The sequence below is a fragment of the Petaurus breviceps genome, unplaced genomic scaffold (assembly GCF_028583685.1).
Source record: "Petaurus breviceps papuanus isolate PSGF00001 unplaced genomic scaffold, PetGlider_PUasm1.0 90784, whole genome shotgun sequence".
NCBI classification, from domain to species: Eukaryota; Metazoa; Chordata; class Mammalia; order Diprotodontia; family Petauridae; genus Petaurus; species Petaurus breviceps.
This window is the reverse complement of record NW_027187345.1, coordinates 9,266,917-9,285,171: the sequence shown is the minus strand read 5'-3', so window position 1 is coordinate 9,285,171 and position 18,255 is coordinate 9,266,917. Positions and strand designations below refer to the sequence as shown.

General features: G+C 38.0%; 1 protein-coding gene across 1 annotated transcript in view; it reads right to left on the bottom strand.

Annotated features, from left to right (window-relative positions):
* The window catches only part of ZC3H12D (zinc finger CCCH-type containing 12D), a 40,341-nt gene that overhangs the window by 10,949 nt on the left and 11,137 nt on the right, over nt 1-18,255 (bottom strand). The window contains exon 2 of the mRNA XM_069069713.1: nt 4,224-4,363. Within this exon, the coding sequence (XP_068925814.1) occupies nt 4,224-4,363 (140 nt within the window). The remainder of the gene's footprint in view (nt 1-4,223; nt 4,364-18,255) is intronic.

Here is an 18,255-nt window from a genome sequence, read left to right as displayed (position 1 = left end):
AGGTTAATGTCCCCCACTACATCCTGAGACATCTCCAGTCATCCTAATCAATATCTGGCCCGTACCCAAATGGCCCTGGAGGAGAAAGTGAGGCTGGTGACTTTGCACAGCCCACCCTTGCTTGAGTCAAATTCAATTGCAAACCACAGCATTATCTCCCTGATGTCATGGTCCTCCTTGAGAACGAAGGACAAACCACACAATTCTCTATCCACTATGCCATGTGCCCCCCTCTTCTTCTTTCACTCTCTCTCTGTCTCTGTGTGTATGTCTTTCTCACTCTGTCTCTCTATATGTATATGTGTGTGAATATATGTAAATATACATAAGTATGAATACACATACACTCTTGATGCACATACATACACAAAGAGGTAGTTTTCATATATCCTAAAGTGAGCTTCATTTCCCAAAGGAGTCGCTTCCCCCTTAAGTCACTATGAAGGTCAGAGAATTTAGCAGAAGGAAGAATACAGAAAAGCACAAAAGAAAACTGAACCCCAAGTGTACAGGGTTACCAGCTGAATTACTTCAAGCAAATGAAAGTATCACCCACTCTGCCCTCCTTTCCCCCACCCTGCAGGCCCCAAGGGTTTTGATTTTTAACTTCCTCTGAATTTACCCACAGCTCCATTACAAGAGGGCTCTTTTCCGGCCTACAGGAAGCCAAGAGTCCAAAGTATAATATCTGATAAGGAAAAAAAAATCAGAACCTCAGAGGTGGAAAGGGACCACAAAACGTCTGCCATCTGTCACTGGCTTCTGCTTAAGCCTTTCCGTGGACTGTTGATCAGCCCACTCTAATTGTCATAATGAAAGGAGCACTTGGCCTGAGAGTCAGAAGACCTGGCTCTAGTCCTGTCTCCACCACTTAATTAGTCCTTTGACCTAAGATGAGCCAGATATAACCTTTCTCAGCCTCAAATTTTTATATGTAAAACAGGAGTAATAACACCTGCCCTACCTACTTTAGTTTCTGTGAGCATCAAATAAAAAAAGTGTATGCAAAAGCTCTTGGAAAGCTGAAAAGCACCGTGCAAATGCACAAAATTACTTCTATCATTAAGTGCTTTCTTAGGGTGAGCAGAAATCCACTCCCTGCTTCCCTGTTGGATCCTAGTTCCATCCCCATTTCCACATGACAGACCTTAAAAAGCTTGAAGAAAAATAGTACTTGCCCCTAATCTTCCTTTCTCCGGAGAATATCCCTTCACTCATTCCTCCTGGGGTCACAAAACCCTTGAGCTGTGTTTATATGTAAATAGAACAACCCTGCCCAGAGCCAGCTGTTCAGCTGTATAAACAATTAATAGGTTACTGGGGATAAAACATGGTGATTTTATGGAACTTTGAACTAACCATGTAATCTCTCCCTAGGTCCTCTGTTTCTTTGGCAAGGTCAGAATGACGATATGTTAAGTAGTTTATGCCAGATTTCTTTTTCTGACAGATAGAACAGGGAAATTCTATAGACATTGTAGGATAGTTTTCAGCAAAGCATTTCACAGTCTTTCATGCAAAACTTACATAGTTGACACTTACTAGCTGTTAACCCTGTTTGCCTCAGTTTCCTCATCTGTAAAATGAGCTAGGTCATGAAGACCCCATTGGACACGACTGAAATGACTGAACAACAACAATATGCAAACTTGAGCATTAGATGGAGAGATAAGAGCTTGAAAACAGTATTCACTTAATACACCCAACTAGGTGGAATCGGAGCTGATTGAGTGATCAGACTCAAGGAATAATTATTAAAGGGCAACTAGGTGGTTCAGTGGACAGAGTACTGAGTCAGGAAGTCAGGAGTTAGGAAGACCTGAGTTCAAACTTACTATCTGTATGACCCGGGGTAAGTCACTTAACTTCTGTCTGACTCAGTTTCCTCATCTGTAGATTGGGGATGATTATAACACTTACTTCCGATGGTTGCTGTGAGCATAAAAAGAGAGAATGTTTGTAAAAAAAATTTTTTTTAATTACAAACTTTAAAGCACTATGTAAATGCTAGCTAATTTTTATTGTTTTTAGTGGGGCCAAGGTAAATTTGGAAGGAGGTCCCTATGGGAATGCCCCTGTGTCATTTTTGTCACTGGCTTGGAAGAAGACACAAAACAAATAAGAAAATAAGTTTATTTTACACCTAACTATGTACTTACCTATGTTTACATCATATACACCTTATATATAAGAAAGTATTTGCTGAATTTGAAAATTACATAAAATGAGGAGGAATAGTTTACATGATGGTTAGGTATCTATAAAGAGCTTGGCAAACTAGAACAACAGACCAAATATAAGAAGATGAAATATGATGATATGGAAGAAAAATTCTCTACTTGGGTTAAAAAAATCCACTTTACAAATACAGGAGGATTGAAGTGTAACAAAATAACACTGGTTAAAAAAGATCTGGGGGTTTTAATGGCCTACAAGTTCAATGAGTTAAAAGTATAGCAAGCCAAGTCAAAAAGACTAATGATCTCTTGGGTCCCATTGAAAGGCACAGAGCCATAAGAAGTGGCTGATAATTCCACTGTACTGTTCTCTGGTCAGAACACAGCGGGTATATTTTATTCAGTTCTGGGTACCACATTTTAAGAAGACCTAGATAAATTAGAACCAAGCCAGAAAAGGGCAGCTATGTTGGTGAGAGAACTGGAGACTATATCCCAAAAAAGGACTGCTTGATGGAACTGAGAATCTTCAATCTAGAACAAAGCAGGACCATGTTAAGTGCCATCAAACACTTAAAAGGACATTACATGGGAGAGGAATGAGACTTACTTTTCTTGGAACTAAGAACAAAGCAGCTTAGTTCCAGCAAGCAGACAGAGACTTTATGTGTGGTGAAGACTTTTCACAAGGATTAGAATTAACCCAAAGTGAACTGAAATGCCTCAGAACATGAGCTTCTCCCTCTGTGCCACAAAAGATTTTGAAGTCAAGGCTAGATGGTCATTTGTCAGTGGACGATAGGACACAGTCTGAATTAGATTGCTTCTAAGGCCTTTTCCAATTACCTACCAGACATCTTGAACTGGATGTCCCATAGGCATCTAAACTCACCATGTTTTCCCTAAACCCTCTCATTTTCCTAACTTCCCTAATCCTCTGGTGGATACCACCATCTGCTCAGTTACACAGGCTTGAACTTTTGGTACCATTTTCAATATTTTACTCTCTTTCACTTATTATATCCAATCTGTTGCCAAAGCCTGTAGATTTTACCTTCACAACTTCTGTTGTATATGCCCCTTCCTCTGCTCTGACACTGCCACCATTCTGGTGCAGGCACTGATCAGCCCATGTAAGATTGTATTATTGTAATTGTAATAGCCTGCTAGTCGGTCTTTTCCAGCTCTAGCTCTGTCTCCTCTTAAATTGATCTTCCTAAAGCACAAGACTGACCATGTCACTTCCCTATTCAATAAATTCCAGTAGCTCCCTATCCCCCAGAGAATCAAATATGAAATCCTATCTGGCATTCCAAATCCTTCATAATCTCCTTTCCCTCCCCACCTTTTCAGCTTTCTTAGACATTCCACCCCTCTGTGTACTCTACGAGTCAGTGACACTGAATGCCCTGCTATTTCTTGAATAACACACTCCATCTCCACACTCCAGGCATTTTTACTGGCTATCTCCCATGCCCTGGCATGCGTTCCCTCCTTTTCGCTACCTCCTGACTTCCTTCAAGTTCCAACTTAAATCTCCTCTTCCATGGGAAGCCTTTACTGAGCCCTTTAGTTCTACACATTTCCTCTGTTGATGATCTGATCCTGCATATAGCTTGTTTGAATTTGATTGTTCATGTTATTTCCCCATTAGACTGTGAGGTCCTTGAGAGCAGGGCATGTATTCTGTCTTTCTTTAAATCCTGAGCTTTCTTGCACAATGCTGGTGCTTAAAAATGCTTGTTGACTAATTCAACTTTGAGATTCTATGATTACGTGATTATATTTCTGTCTCTCTATTTTCTCCATTTCCCCAAAAGTAAGGCTGTATTAGCTGAACTCTGAGTATTCTCCCATCTCTAATATTGTGTGATCTTATAATTCTATTTACTTCACAACAAAATATAGATTATGTCGCAAGAGAGATGGCATACTGGTCTGATGTTTTTTTGTAGGCTGGTAAATTTATCTGCAAGGCATCAGCATGACTACTTTTGAAGCCATCCTTGGCACCTGGAAGATGAAGAAGCATCTGTAGCAACATACCTGAAATAGGGGTAGCAGAGCTTGGTAGTTCCTTCCTCCAAGATGGGACAAAGACCTTGATGTAGTTGTGTCCTCTCTCCCTGAACCAGTCCACAGCCAACTGAATTCCCCGGCAGGAAAAGGTTTCTTTATTTCCATGACTATAATGGAAAATTTAAAAATATATGTTCATAGAATGCTAGTGCTATAAGGTACTTTAGGGATTGTCTAGTTCAGCTCCTTTATTTTACAGAAAAGGAAACTGAGGCCTAGAGAGAAGTTAAGTGACTTGTCTATGGTCACATTTGTAGTAAGATTGAAACTCCCCTTTTCTGAATCCAAATTTAGTGCTCCTTCTATTATATTGTGTGTTGCAAAGATTTATAATCACAGATTTTGAGAGTTACTATCTGACTGATGATCTCCAAGGAGAGAGTGTCCAAAACTTTCCCAGGTTGGCCTGTTCCAATCTTGGACAGCACCAATTCTTCCTGACAGTCAATCTAAATGGGTCCCTTTGTAACTCCCCTCATTACTCCTAGTTCTGCCCTCTAGGGCCACAGAGAACAAACCTATCCTTCCTCCATATGTTGCCCTTCAAATATTCAAAAACAACTATGATGACCCTCTTGAGCCTTCTTCTCTGAAGACTAAGCATGCCTGGTTCAAGCAACCCTTATACGACATGACTTGTGGTCCTTTACCATACTGGTCATACTCCTCTGGACACCGTCCAGTTTGTCAGTGTCCTAAACTCTCACACCCAAAACAGAACATAATAACATTCTAGATAAGGGCATTGTATAGTGGAACTCTCACCATGGTCTTGGGCATGGTAGATAGAGTGCTGGGACTGGAGTCAGGGAAGCTCCTCTTCCTGAGTTCAAATCTGGCCTCAGACACTAGCTGTGTGACCCTGAGCAAGTCACTTAATCCTGTTTGCCTCAGTTTCCTCATCTGTGAAATGAGCTGGAGAAGGAAATGGCAAACCACTGCAGTGTCTTTGCCCAAGAAAACCCTAAATGGGGTCATGAAGAGTCAGACATGACTGAAATGACTGAATGATAAAATGTTTGTGTTAATGATGCCCAATGTCATATTAGCTTTTTTAGCTACCACATCCCATTGCTGACTGTGGTCCACTAAAACCTGTAGATCTTTTTTCAAAACAACTGATCTCTAACTATGCCCAAGAAAGGACTGTCTTCTACCTTTTTTAATATCCTCATCCTTAGTACAGACCTGACACATAGTAGGTATTAAATAAATGTTTATTAACTGACTGACTGGCAAAAGAGACTAATTCTAGACAATGGTCTTTACTAGGATTAACCAGGTCAAGTAAATTAAGTGGGTATTTGAAATTTGTACATTGTATACAATTAATTGGTAGGTGCCTATGACCACATAATTCAATCTATTTTTGGTCAATTTTCAAGTTAAAATTTGACTACTATTGCCATTAAAATTATTTCTCGTGTATCAGACTTGAATCTGTACTCTCAGAGAAAGGATCATTCCTTCCCACTCCCTTTCTTGGTGCTTTCTGGAAACCACTGACTTGTCTGGCTTGGCCCAGAGAAAGATGAGAGTGAATTAAATAGGAAAGGAGGTAAAGCAGGTCTTCCAGATCTCTCAAGAATCACTGCAGATGGGAGCAGAGGAAGTACACCACCTGTGTAGTATCAGAGGACAGAGAAAAGTGGAACAAATTCACCCTTACTCAGCCAGAAAGATAAGATGCTTATTTGACCAATAAAAGTGAGTAGAAAGAGGCAAGAACAGAAAAGGCAACAAGGTCTTCTGTTTTGTAAAAACAGGACGGAGTATCAAAGAACAGAAAAAATAAATAGCCCAGAGACACTGGCTCTTGGCATGAGAGAACTTCAAAGAGCTGTTAGGACCTCAGTGTGATCTTTCCACATTCTAGAGCACCATTTGTTAATGAGAAGGAATGATTGTGAAAAGAGAGCCAAAGACAAGGAAACAAGGAGGCAGCACTGAAGACCAAGATACTGGGGAAGACATCCTTGATGGTGGCCAGGAGCAGAGGAAAGCAACCATGGCAAGAGGAGTGATGGGGTCCTGCTGCAAACAGAGCTACACCGTGAGACACGGAAGAAGCAACCTTCACCTCTCCCATCAACAGATGTACAACCAGCATGATACTGTGAAGTACACGCTTCTTATGTGGTCAGAAAGGGGCCCAGAGGAAAGAGGTCTCCTGACCCTCTATTGGTTTGTATACAAACTCTTTTGGGTCTTTTGCAGAGTAAATCAAACATATTCTATGTTATATATCATCCTCTGGGCAATATCATATTAAATATATAATAATATTTATTATTATATTTATATATAATACACACATATATAATATTTTGAAAATTAAATAATATTATGTATAATATAAATATATAATAATAATATCATCCTCTGGTTAATACAATAACCTCTGGGAGCCTCAGTTTCCTCATCTATACAAAGGGGATGATACCACCTAGGGAGATCCAAAAAGGCCTCGTGCAGGATATGGCGCTTGAGTTGAGCTTTGATTCAAAGAGGATTACAGGGATTCTAAGAGGCAGAGGTGAGGTGAGAGTATATTCTAGTTATGAGGCACAGCTCATACAAAAGGATGGAGGTGGGAGAAGGAATTTCATGCATAGGGAAGAAAGAGCAAGTTGGAAGGTCTGGCTGGACCAGAGCTTGTGTGAAGGTAAATGACGTACAATAAGTCTGGAGAGGTTGGTTGGAGTCAATTTGTATTTGATCCTAGGAGCAATGGGAGGAGGGAGAGGACTGAAAGGAGAAACATGTGCTTTAACAATATCACTTCAGCTTAGCAGGTGTGTGGAGAATGGATGAGAGAGAGAAAAAAATACGAAATAGAGGAGATAAGACATAAACCTTGCAAGGGAATTCCCAATGCCTAACACCTTGCTTTTCACATAGTAGGCACTCAATAAATGTCTGTTGTGGTTGTTGCTTTCATATTATCTCCAAAGAATAAATGTCAACCAACTCTGAGACTTTTCTTTAAGTGCCTTAATTGGTGCTATATGAATGGAACTGAAACTCTCACTATCACCCAGAGATTTCACTAAAACCTTAGGAAAGTACCAAAGCCTGTTTGTTAATGTGCAGGGAGAGCAGATAGTTACCTACATGCTAGGAAGCATCCCACCATCACCTTGTCACCCATGAAATACCACCAAAAGTTCTCTAAAGAGTCACTGCTTTGACCTTATCAAGAGCTACAATACAAACAGAGCCTTTACCGATCATTTTGTTCAATTGTTTTTTCAGTGGTGTCAAACTCTTCATGGCCCCTTTGGGGTTTTCATGGCAAAGATCCTGGAGTAATTTGCCATTTCCTCTCTAGCTCATTTTATAGATGAGGAAACTAAGGCAAACAGGGTTAAGTGACTTGCCCAGGGTCACACAGCTAGTAAGTGTTTGTCGCTGGATTTGAACTTGCAAAGATGAGTCTTCCTGATTTCAAGTTCAGTGCTCTATCCACTGTACCACCTACCCAGTTGTCCAGCTACCAATCATTAATCCCTTATCAAAAATTAGTTTATCTTTATATTATATTATATATTATCTTTAATAACAAAATATTATATTTATAAAATAAAATATTATTTTATTAGAAAATCCTTTCCAACTATGACTCTACTGGAGCAGGCCAGAGGTTAACGTGTTAGGGAAAGTTGATAGAAATATCCAAAGTGTAGTTCACTGCTCAGGAAGGGGGACCTGATTAGGGCAATGTTTGTAGAACTTTGAGCAGCCAGGTACTATCAGGGGATGAGGGAAGGAAGAATCAGAGGGTGCCTAAGATGAAATTTCACCTACTTTTAGTTCTGTGTATGGCAGGCTCCAGTCACGTCATTGTTCATTATGGTGTTTGTATCATCTATCTGATAGATTTTGAAAAAATTCAATGTATAACTCCTATCCCAAAAGTTCATGTAATGCTTGGGGGCTTCTCAAAGATGCAGTTCTCCCCGCCCCTCAGGTCATTTCTATTGTGACCCTCATAGACCACAAAGTAAGTTTCATAAAACTGTTCAGGGACCTGGAATTTTAACTTATACCATTGTTTCTCATCAGTTTTTATATTGAGGAAACTTCATATAACTGGAATATTGAAGTTGGAAGCCACACTTCACCCCCTTCTCTCAAAAGTTCAAAATCATCTCACATGGGGGAACCAGGATGGGAGGGGGCACTGGCAGTGTCAGCCAGGAGAGTGTAACACCCGGGGGATCAGGAAAAGCCTCATGTAGGAGGTGTTAGGACTTCAAGTCTCTTCAAATTATCATGGAGATAAGAGGTGGGAGACAGGCATAAGTGATTCCTCCATCTGGGATGGACATCAGTAGTCAAAAGTAATTATCAGAACCACAGTCCAAAAGGCTACTTCTTGGAGGTTGTCCTTATTCCCAATCCAGTCAAAGGAACATAGGGTCATTAAACTAAAGCTACACAGGACCTCAGAGGTCATTTAGTCTAGCCCCTTCATTTTATAGATATGGAAACTGAAGTTCAGAATGGTTGAGAGATTTCTCCAAGGTCACATAGACAATATGTCAGAGGTAGGATTTGAACCTAGGTTTTCTGACTCCCTTCATAGATTGTCCAGATTTCACTAGTAATGATGCTACTAAATGTTTAATATGATTATACATGTATAGCCTATATCAGATTGCATGATGTCCTGGGGAAGGAGGGAGAAAAAAATTTGGAACTCAAAATCTTATAAAAGTGAATGTTGAAAAATCTTTACATGTAATTGGAAAAAATAAAATACTATTAAGTGGAAAAACAAAACGGAAATTTCCTGCCCCAAGCCAAAATTACAGGAAGGGGTCCTTTGCACTCTTTTAATTACAAAATAAACCGTCTCCACTGTTCCTAAAAAATAAAAATAAAATGCTATTGAATGGGAGTTCTCAACAAATACTTTTGGGTGGTTTGGTTATTCCAAAAAAGCCCAATTCAGCTTGTCTTGTTAAAATTACAGAAAATGGGGACACGCACAGTCAAATGAAACCCTTGGGTAAGGCTGTAGGAGGATGTGAAATTGTCAGCTGTTTTCCCCCTAAGCTTTATACTTCAAATCACGCCTGCTACAAATTTGCCTACTGAGTATAAAAAGTCACTAGAGCCATTTGATTGAATTTGCCTACTCTGGGACAAGGAAATGTATGCAACTATTGGTATATGCTAAAAGACATTTATATAAGCTCTTACCAAACACCATAAGGCATATTAGAAAACACCTTCAAGAACAGCCTCTTTTGTCCTTTCAGAGTCTGGGTGAATGCCCAGGCACATACAGTGTAAATACCTCCCATCTCACTATTGTCCACCCATATCACATGTGACAGAGTGTCCCTATACACACACGAAAGATACTTTTCACTCGTGGTTTTGTCTGTACACATCTGATTGAGACCATGCACACACAACACACACACACATATCACATCTGGTTGAGGGACCACACATATAAGTTGCCCATATATGACATGTGGCTGAGTATCCATGTTCTTACAACACATGCCTATCATTCGTGGGTGGGTACCCCCTCACAACACACACCCACATCACATCTGGCTGACTGCTCAAACCTATGACACATGCATCACATCTCATTAAGCGCTCAAACACATGACATCACATCGAGCGGAATACTGAGTGCCCACATGTACAACACATCTCATCTGGTTAAGCACTCATGCAGCCATGACACACATGACATACATTGGGGGCCCATGAGCATGTGACACACAAACATCTCTCAAACCACTGGGGAATTTTCTTCAAACTGTATTATTAATAGGTCTGTTACATTATGCAAATATAAATATCATATTCTATAAGCTTAACATTGATGGGTTGCCAACAATAGAACTTAGAGTCATAAGAGACCTAAGACATCCACCTGCCCAAATCATAAACACTTCATACCCGACTCTGGCTTCCTTTAAGTCGCAACTAAAATCCCCTCTTCCACAGGAAGCCTTTCCCAACCCCTCTTAATTCAAGGCCTTCCCTCAAGTACTTATTTTGTGCATTGCTTTTTTGTACATATTTGTTTGCTCATTGTTTTCCTCATTAGAATGTGAGCTCCTAGAAGGCAGGGACTGTCTTTTGACACTTTTTGTATCCACAGTACTTAGCACAGTGCCTAGTACACAGTAGGCAATTGATAAATCTTTATTGACTGACTGGTTGATGCAATGATGGGAAACTCACTATTCCCTGAGTCAGCCCATTCCACTTTAGAAAAGTCCAATTGTTGGTAAGCAAACCAAAGCCACCTCCCAGTGACAATGGGCCCTGATTCCAGAAGATCTCACTTTTGCCCAAGCCTATCTTGCCTTCTGAAGGAGATTACGATATCTCTCATCACAGAAAGCAGAATTAGCCTTACCCCAGAGTGTGCTGAAGAAAGGCTAAGAACCACGCTATATATATATATATATATATATATATATATATATATATATATATTTTATTATTAAGCAATCGGGGTTAAGTAACTTGCTCAAGGTTACACGGCCAGGTGTTTCTGGGTGGGTGCTAAGTGTCTGAGCCCGGGATTCGATCTCCAGGTCTTCTCAACACTGGAGCCGGTGCTCTTACTCGCTGTGCTACCTGGCCACCCCAGAACCACGCTATATTCATTCAGGTGTGATAGCCAAAGAATTAAACCATATAGGGAGCAGTTGAGCATATCGGGAGCTGGCTCTGGAAGGAAGGAACTTCACCATGCTGGGAATCAAGGAACTGCTTTCAGGACGGTGAAAGGTCTGAGAGAAGCCCACTGGGTCTCATTCCCTGTCTCCTCATAAAAATCAGAGATGTGAAGATGACAGGATGGTTTCACTATTGCTCTGGCTACAAAAACTGTAGCCCCTGGCCCAGATTTTGTGATTGCACACAGAAAAAAAGGCAAGAATAAAATGCAGGATCTCCATTAAATCCTCGTGCACTTTCATAACTAAAATTGCTAGTATAATAGAAATGATTTGTTAATAAGATTTAATTAAATAAAAGCCAATGTATAAAAATTTAGGACACACAGCTGTACACAATGTAGCTTCTTTCAGATCTTGTGACAAATGAAAAACAGCTGTAAATAGTAAATGTTGAAGCAATAAAAGGGGAACCTGTGTCTCCCAGTGGGCAAGAACTGAAGTGACAGTAAACTATGGGAAGAAAACTCATTTTGCCTTAAATGCCATTTACAGATAGTTTCCATCACACTTACAACCTAAGTTACTGATGTTGAAATGTTTAAAAATTACAAAAGGACTTTGTAATCCTTTACTATTGTCATGTCCCTGAAAAGAAATGCAAACATCTTTCTTTTGTACAGATTATAATGATTGTTGAAAATGGACCTTGTGTAATTGCTGACACAAAAATAATGGTACCATCAAGGTCACTTTATATGTCAGAGACCGCATAGGTCATATTCAGCAGAATAATGTGGAAATTTTGGGCTCACCTTGTAAAATAGAATCATGCAATGTGGTATAGTAGATTCAGAGTCAGAGGGACTGGGTTCAAACCCTGCCTCTTCTACTTACTACCTATGTTACCTTGGGTAAGTCACATGAACTCTGTAGCTCTGTTTCCCAATCTATAAAACAAAGGGGTTGGACTTGGGCTCTAAGTCCCTTCCAGCTCTTAGTCTGCGATTTAGTTTTCCAGCTTTAAATCCTGAGAAATTTGAAAAAGCTGAACAACTACTTTCAACCAGGAACATCCTTAAACCACTTAGAAAGATAAAAATCTGTCACATATTTAAAGGCTCAAAAAGAAAGTCTCCAATCTTTCTATGCAACCATTCTTCCTTTTAACCTAAATTCTTCATGTTGTAGTTTCTTGTCTTTGGATATCAAAGAAGATTTTTACTCAATAAAAAGATGTTACAAACCAAATAAAACGAATAGTCTAGTGTTTGTTAAGTCCAAAGACAATCAGTCCTAGGGAAAGGACACACTATATGACAAGAACTGCTAGGAAAACAAACTGGTTTGGACCAACATTTCACACCATATGCCAAGATAATCTCCAAATGGATATAAGACCTCGATACAAATAGTCATGTTACAAACAAATTAGAGAAACATTGAAGATATTACCTATTAAATCTGCAAAAAGGAGAAGAGCTCATGACCAAACAAGGAAGAGAGAGGCTCACAAAAGACAAAATTTTGATTGCATAAAATTTAAAGTTTTTGCGCAAATACCACTAAAATTAGAAGGAAAGCAGTTAACAACACAGAAAGAAATCTTTGCAGCAAGTTTCTACGATAAAGGTGTCATTTCCAAAATATTTAAGGAATTGATCCAAATTATACAGATAAAAGCCATTCTCCAATTGACACAAGTGGTCATAGCATATAAACAGGCAGTTCTTAAAGGGAAAAAAATCCAAGTTATCTATAACCATATGAAAAGAATGTTTCAACTGACTAATAATAAGAGAAATGCAAATTAAAGCAACAATGGGGCTCTACCTCACACCCATCAGAGTGTCAAAGTTGACAAATGACAAATGTTGGAGAAGGTTGCACAAAAATAGGAACTACACTATTGGTGGAACTTTGAATTGGTACAGCCATTCTGGAAATCAACTTGGAACTATGCCCAAAAGTTACTAAACTCTGTATGCCCTAGTCCCAACAATATCACTACTTGGCCTATACCAAAGAAATCAAAGAAAAAGTAAAAAATTTTATGTGTACAGAAATATTTATAACAGTTCTTTCTACATTGGCAAAGAACTGGGAACTAAGAAGGTGTCAATCAGTTGGGAAATGACTGAACAAATTATGCCATATGAATAGAATAGAATATTATTGTGCTATAAGTAATGAAAAAAAGTTTATTTTAGAGACACATAGGGAGATTTGTATAAACTGATGCAGAGTGAAATGAACAAAGCCAGGAGAAGAATTTATACTATAATAACAATATTGTAAAAATGAACAATTTTGAAAGATTTAAGAACCTTGACCAGTTCAATAATCCACCATGTTTCTAGAGGACCAATGATGTTACCCACCTACTGGCAGACAGGTGATAGACCAATAGGCAGAATGAAACAGGGATCTATGAACATAGTCAATATGGGTATTTGTTTTGCTTGATTATTCCTATTTGTTAAACACTTTTGCATTTCTTTTCTTTCCAGGAAGAAAGGGGGAGAAAAAACAAGTACTTGAAAGTTGAAAAAAATATATAATAAAAGAAAAATACTTGTTTTATTCTTTTTGACCTCCAGTGAAGCCTTGCTCAAAAACCAGCATTGTGGCTTAGAGGTGAGCTGGGTATTCACAATAGAGAGCAGACTCCTGTAGGGGTTATGAAACTGAAAAAAGTAATAATAATAATAAATTATAATTAGTATTTACATAGCACTTGAAAGTTTTCAAAGCACCTTACAAATATTATCTCATCTTATCCTCACAACCACCCTGGAAAGTAGGTACTATTATCCCCATTTTTCATATGAAAAAACTGAGGCAGACAATTTTAGTAATTTGCCCAGGGTCACAGCTTTGAACTTATGTTTTCCTGACTCCAGGTCCAGCTGGGTTTCACTCTATAGCTGACACTAAGGCTTCAAAAGTGTAAGCCCAAGGATACACATGTGCTTATCATCCAAAAACCAGCCAAGGTTTTATAATAATATAATATATAATTATTTTATAATTATATATTTTATATAATTTTTACAATTTATAATTTTATAATTATAATATATGAAATAATAATAATATAATCCCAATATTTTTTGAAGACTCATCTCCACAAATTGGTCACTTACTAAGTTACTGATCTTTTTGACCATAGCATTTCACAAGCACCATCAGCAATCTTATATAGATAGTAGGAGTGTCCTTGACAGTGAAATCATGGGTTTCGTTTCAATATTTCTCTTTGTCATTAATAAATATCATCTCTTGCCTTTAAATTAGTTACAGAGCACTCTAGTCTCCTGACTTTTCTCCCCCCACCTTTGCTTTCCGGGTAAATACAATATATCCCCACTCTATATAGAGGAAACAAGATGGGATAAAAAAAACTTGTGATGATGGGAAATGGAGACATGCTTTCCTACTTCATTTGTTTATTTAGTACTTCTTTATTTCACTTGTTTATTTAATTAAACTATACTGTTTTTCCTAAGTCTTCATTACATGAGCCACTATTTGTAATGAAGTCAATGTGGTATAGCCAATAGAGCACCAAAACTGGAGTTCTGGAAGAAGTGTTCAAATCCTGCCTCAACCACTTACTGGCTGGGAGACCCTTGGAAAATTATTTAACCTTTCTAGACCTCCATTTCTCATTTACAAAAAGACAGGATTTGTTCTAAATTAGATGGCCTTTAAGGTCTATTCCAGCTCTGAGTTTATCCTGTGAACATTCGTTTTACTTCTAAGATACAAATGTCTTCCTTTTCTTATGAAAACAAGTAAATACAAGGTTTTGTTAGGTACAGTGTGGAGTAACTCTAGACCTAATTTTCTTGGTTTACATGGCTCATGGACAAATTGTATTCTGAAAATTAGCCAATTCCTTCTTCAAGTACTCTGGGCAAATGAACTCCCATTCCTTTTAAGAGTCTGGACAGCAGCACACACATATCCAAAACATGCTGACACTACAGAGTGGGTAAGCAAAAGTCTATTAAAATCAATCTCTATTAATACTGTAACTATACAGTAAAGGAAAAATTGTCAACACACAAAAAAAAAAAAGGTTCAGGAGAAAAGCCTACATAGCTTCTCTTTACCGGAGAAAAGCGTGGTAAAGCATTACATGAAAAACAAAGAAAAACAAGATGTGGATGATTCTCTTCAGAAAGAGAATACAATGCTTAATTATGGTCAATTAACACCCATCAAGAATAGGTTTTACCTTCTGAGAAAGAGACACGAGTTGCTTTGTTATGTTTTCTTAAATGAGTTAGCTTTTCTACAGATTGGAGAGTTCCACCAGAAAAGGTTCTCAGTAAATGCTGATGACTAGGTGGTTTCACGGTCATATTTTTTAATCAAGGAGAGATCTTCTCCCACTCTTTTCACCTCATCCTGGAGCCATATGAATTGTGTCCTCCTCTTCCAGTCAATTAAGTAGTAAACATATAGATATGGGTGAAAGGCAGTGAGAAGGAAATTAAGACAACTGACTTCCAAGATTGGTTCAAGGCCCTTCTATAACATATACAAACTGTATGACCCTAGACTGGTTATAAAGCCTCCAAGTGTCCCAGGTAAGCCTCTAAGAATATGAGTTGCAGAGAAGTTAGAGATCTCCATATATAACGGGACTTTCCTTACTGGAGAGCTCCTAATACACATGAAATCATAGCTCTAGAACAAAAAAAAAAGCTATGTTTAGAAGGGGAAGAACAATGTACTTCCATTTCCCTATTTGGAGGAGACCAAGAGATCTGGAGGTTATAATACCTAAATTCATTAAAATGCAACTCAATCAATACTTGGTCCAGAGAAAGACTTCAGTTACAATCCAATTTAAGTCAACAAGAATTTATTGAGTATAGTTTATTGTAGGTGCCATGAGGGAAACAAAAGAAGCATAAGCCACAGTGGCTTTAGGGAGACCAGGTCCAGTTCACCCATGAAACTCTAAAGTGTTATTGTGTTATTGTATCCACTAAAGACTCCCACTGGTGACTTATAAAAAAACACGGTTAGATAGTAGTTCATAAGAAAAAGACCTGGGGATTTTAGTAGATTCATTATGAGTCAACTGTGATGTTTGTAGTTTAACTGCAATCGGTCCTGAGTAGTCACATCTGGAGCACTACATTCAGCTCTGGATAACATATTTTAGAAAGAATATTGACAGTCTGAAGGGCATACAGAGGAAAGCAGCCAGGATGTTAAGAGTACTCGAAACCATAACAACTGAGGATTGGGTGAAGGAACTGGGGATTATTGCCTCCCGAGATTTAGGGAGGGACATAATTAATGGTTGATTTCAAATATTTTAATAGTTGTCATGTCAAAGGTGTATTAGACTTATTCTGCTTCTTGGTCTCAGAGGAAAGAATTGGACCAATAGGTAGAAATTATAGAAAAGAAAGCTCAAATGCTCCTCAGACACAAATTTGCTGAGTGATCCTAGGCAAGTCACAACCTCTGTCTGCCATAGTTTCCTCAACTGCAAGATGGGAATAATTAAAGCACCTACTTCTCAAGGCTCTTGTGATGATCAAATGACATATTTGTAAAGTGCTTTGCAAACTTCAAAATGATATATAAATACTAGTTATTATTATTATTATTAATTCCACTTCAGACCAGGAATATGTATGCAATGAAATGTCTTCATTGAAATGACTACCTAACCACCTCACATCTGAGTGGCTAATATGAAAAAAAAAAAAGCAAAAAGTTGGCTTTTGGAGGGGATGTGGGAAAACTGGGATACTAATGCATTGTTGCTGGAGTTGTGAACTGATCCAACCATTCTGGAGAACAATTAGGAATTATACCCAAAGGGCTATAAAACTGTGCATACCCTTTGATCCAGCAATACCACTGCTAGGTATATATCCCAAAGACACCCCAAAAAAGAGAAAAGGACCTATTTGGACAAAATATTTATAGCAGCTCTTTTTGTGGTGGCTAAGAATTAGAAATCAAAGGGATGACTATCAATCAGGGGATGGCTAAACAAGCTGTGATATATGATTGTAATGGAATATTATTTGCTATAAGAAATGACAAGTAGGATGATTTCAGAAAAACCTGGAAAGACTTACATGAACTGATGCATAGTAAAGTGAACATAACCAGGAAAATGTTGTAAACAGTAATAGCAATATTGTTTGATAAAGAATTGTGAATGACTTAACTGTTCTCAGAAATACAATGATCCAAAACAATCCCAAAGGACTAATAATGAAGCATACTATGTGCCTCCAAAGAAAAAACTGATATTGATTGAATACAGACTGAAACATGCTATTTTTCTCTTTCATTTTTTCTTTGGAGTCTTCTTGTACAAAATGACTAATATGGAAATGTTTCACATAATTGTACATGTATAACCTATATTTAATTGCTTACCATCTCAGGGAGGAGGGGAGGGAGAGAGAGAGTGAGGAACAGAATTTGGAACTCAAAAATTTAAGAAAAATGTTAAAAAAAAAAACTTAAAAAAAAAGAAATGACTACCTACTTGATGCCATTTTCAAAAATTTTCCAGGATCTTCTTCAGTCACTGTTATCTGAGCTGGTCATCTCTAGTTGCCTGTTTCTGAATTAGATCCTATATGGACTGCACCTCTGTAAAAATGTGATTTCTATTTAATCACACATATCAATCAATCTAACAGATAAGACATTGATTTCCTAAACCAAAAATGATGGGTTCAAATCCCACATTAGATGAATAATTTTGATAGAACTAAAAATAATAATAAAGTTAATGTGGAGGCCAGAAAGTCAAGAAATCTCAAGGAAATAAGTGGAGAGACAGTGGGAATGGAGGGTACCTAAAAGTACCAGATCTCAAACTATACTAAAAAGCCATAATTCTCAAAACAATTTGGTACTGGTTAGAAAATAGTTAGATCAATCAATGGAACAGGTTCAGCACATAATAGACAGAAGCAAAAGGACCTAGTAGCCTAGCATTTGATAAATACAAAGACCCCACTTACTAGAATAAGGGCTCATGATTTGATTTAAAAAAAAAACTGTTGGGAAAATTGGATAGTAGTATGGAAGAAAATAGATTTAAACCAACACCTCACACCTTATACCAGAATAAGCTCCAAATAGGTTCATGGCCTAAATATAAAAGGTGACATGAAAACAAATTAGAGAAAACAGAAAAAAAAATTGCCTATCAGATCTACAGGTTGCAGAAAAGTTCATAACCAGTCAGGGGATACAGAGGAACACAGATGATTAAATGGACAAAATTTAAAATTTTTCTACAAACAAATCAAATAAAACCAAGATTAAAAGAGAAGCAATTA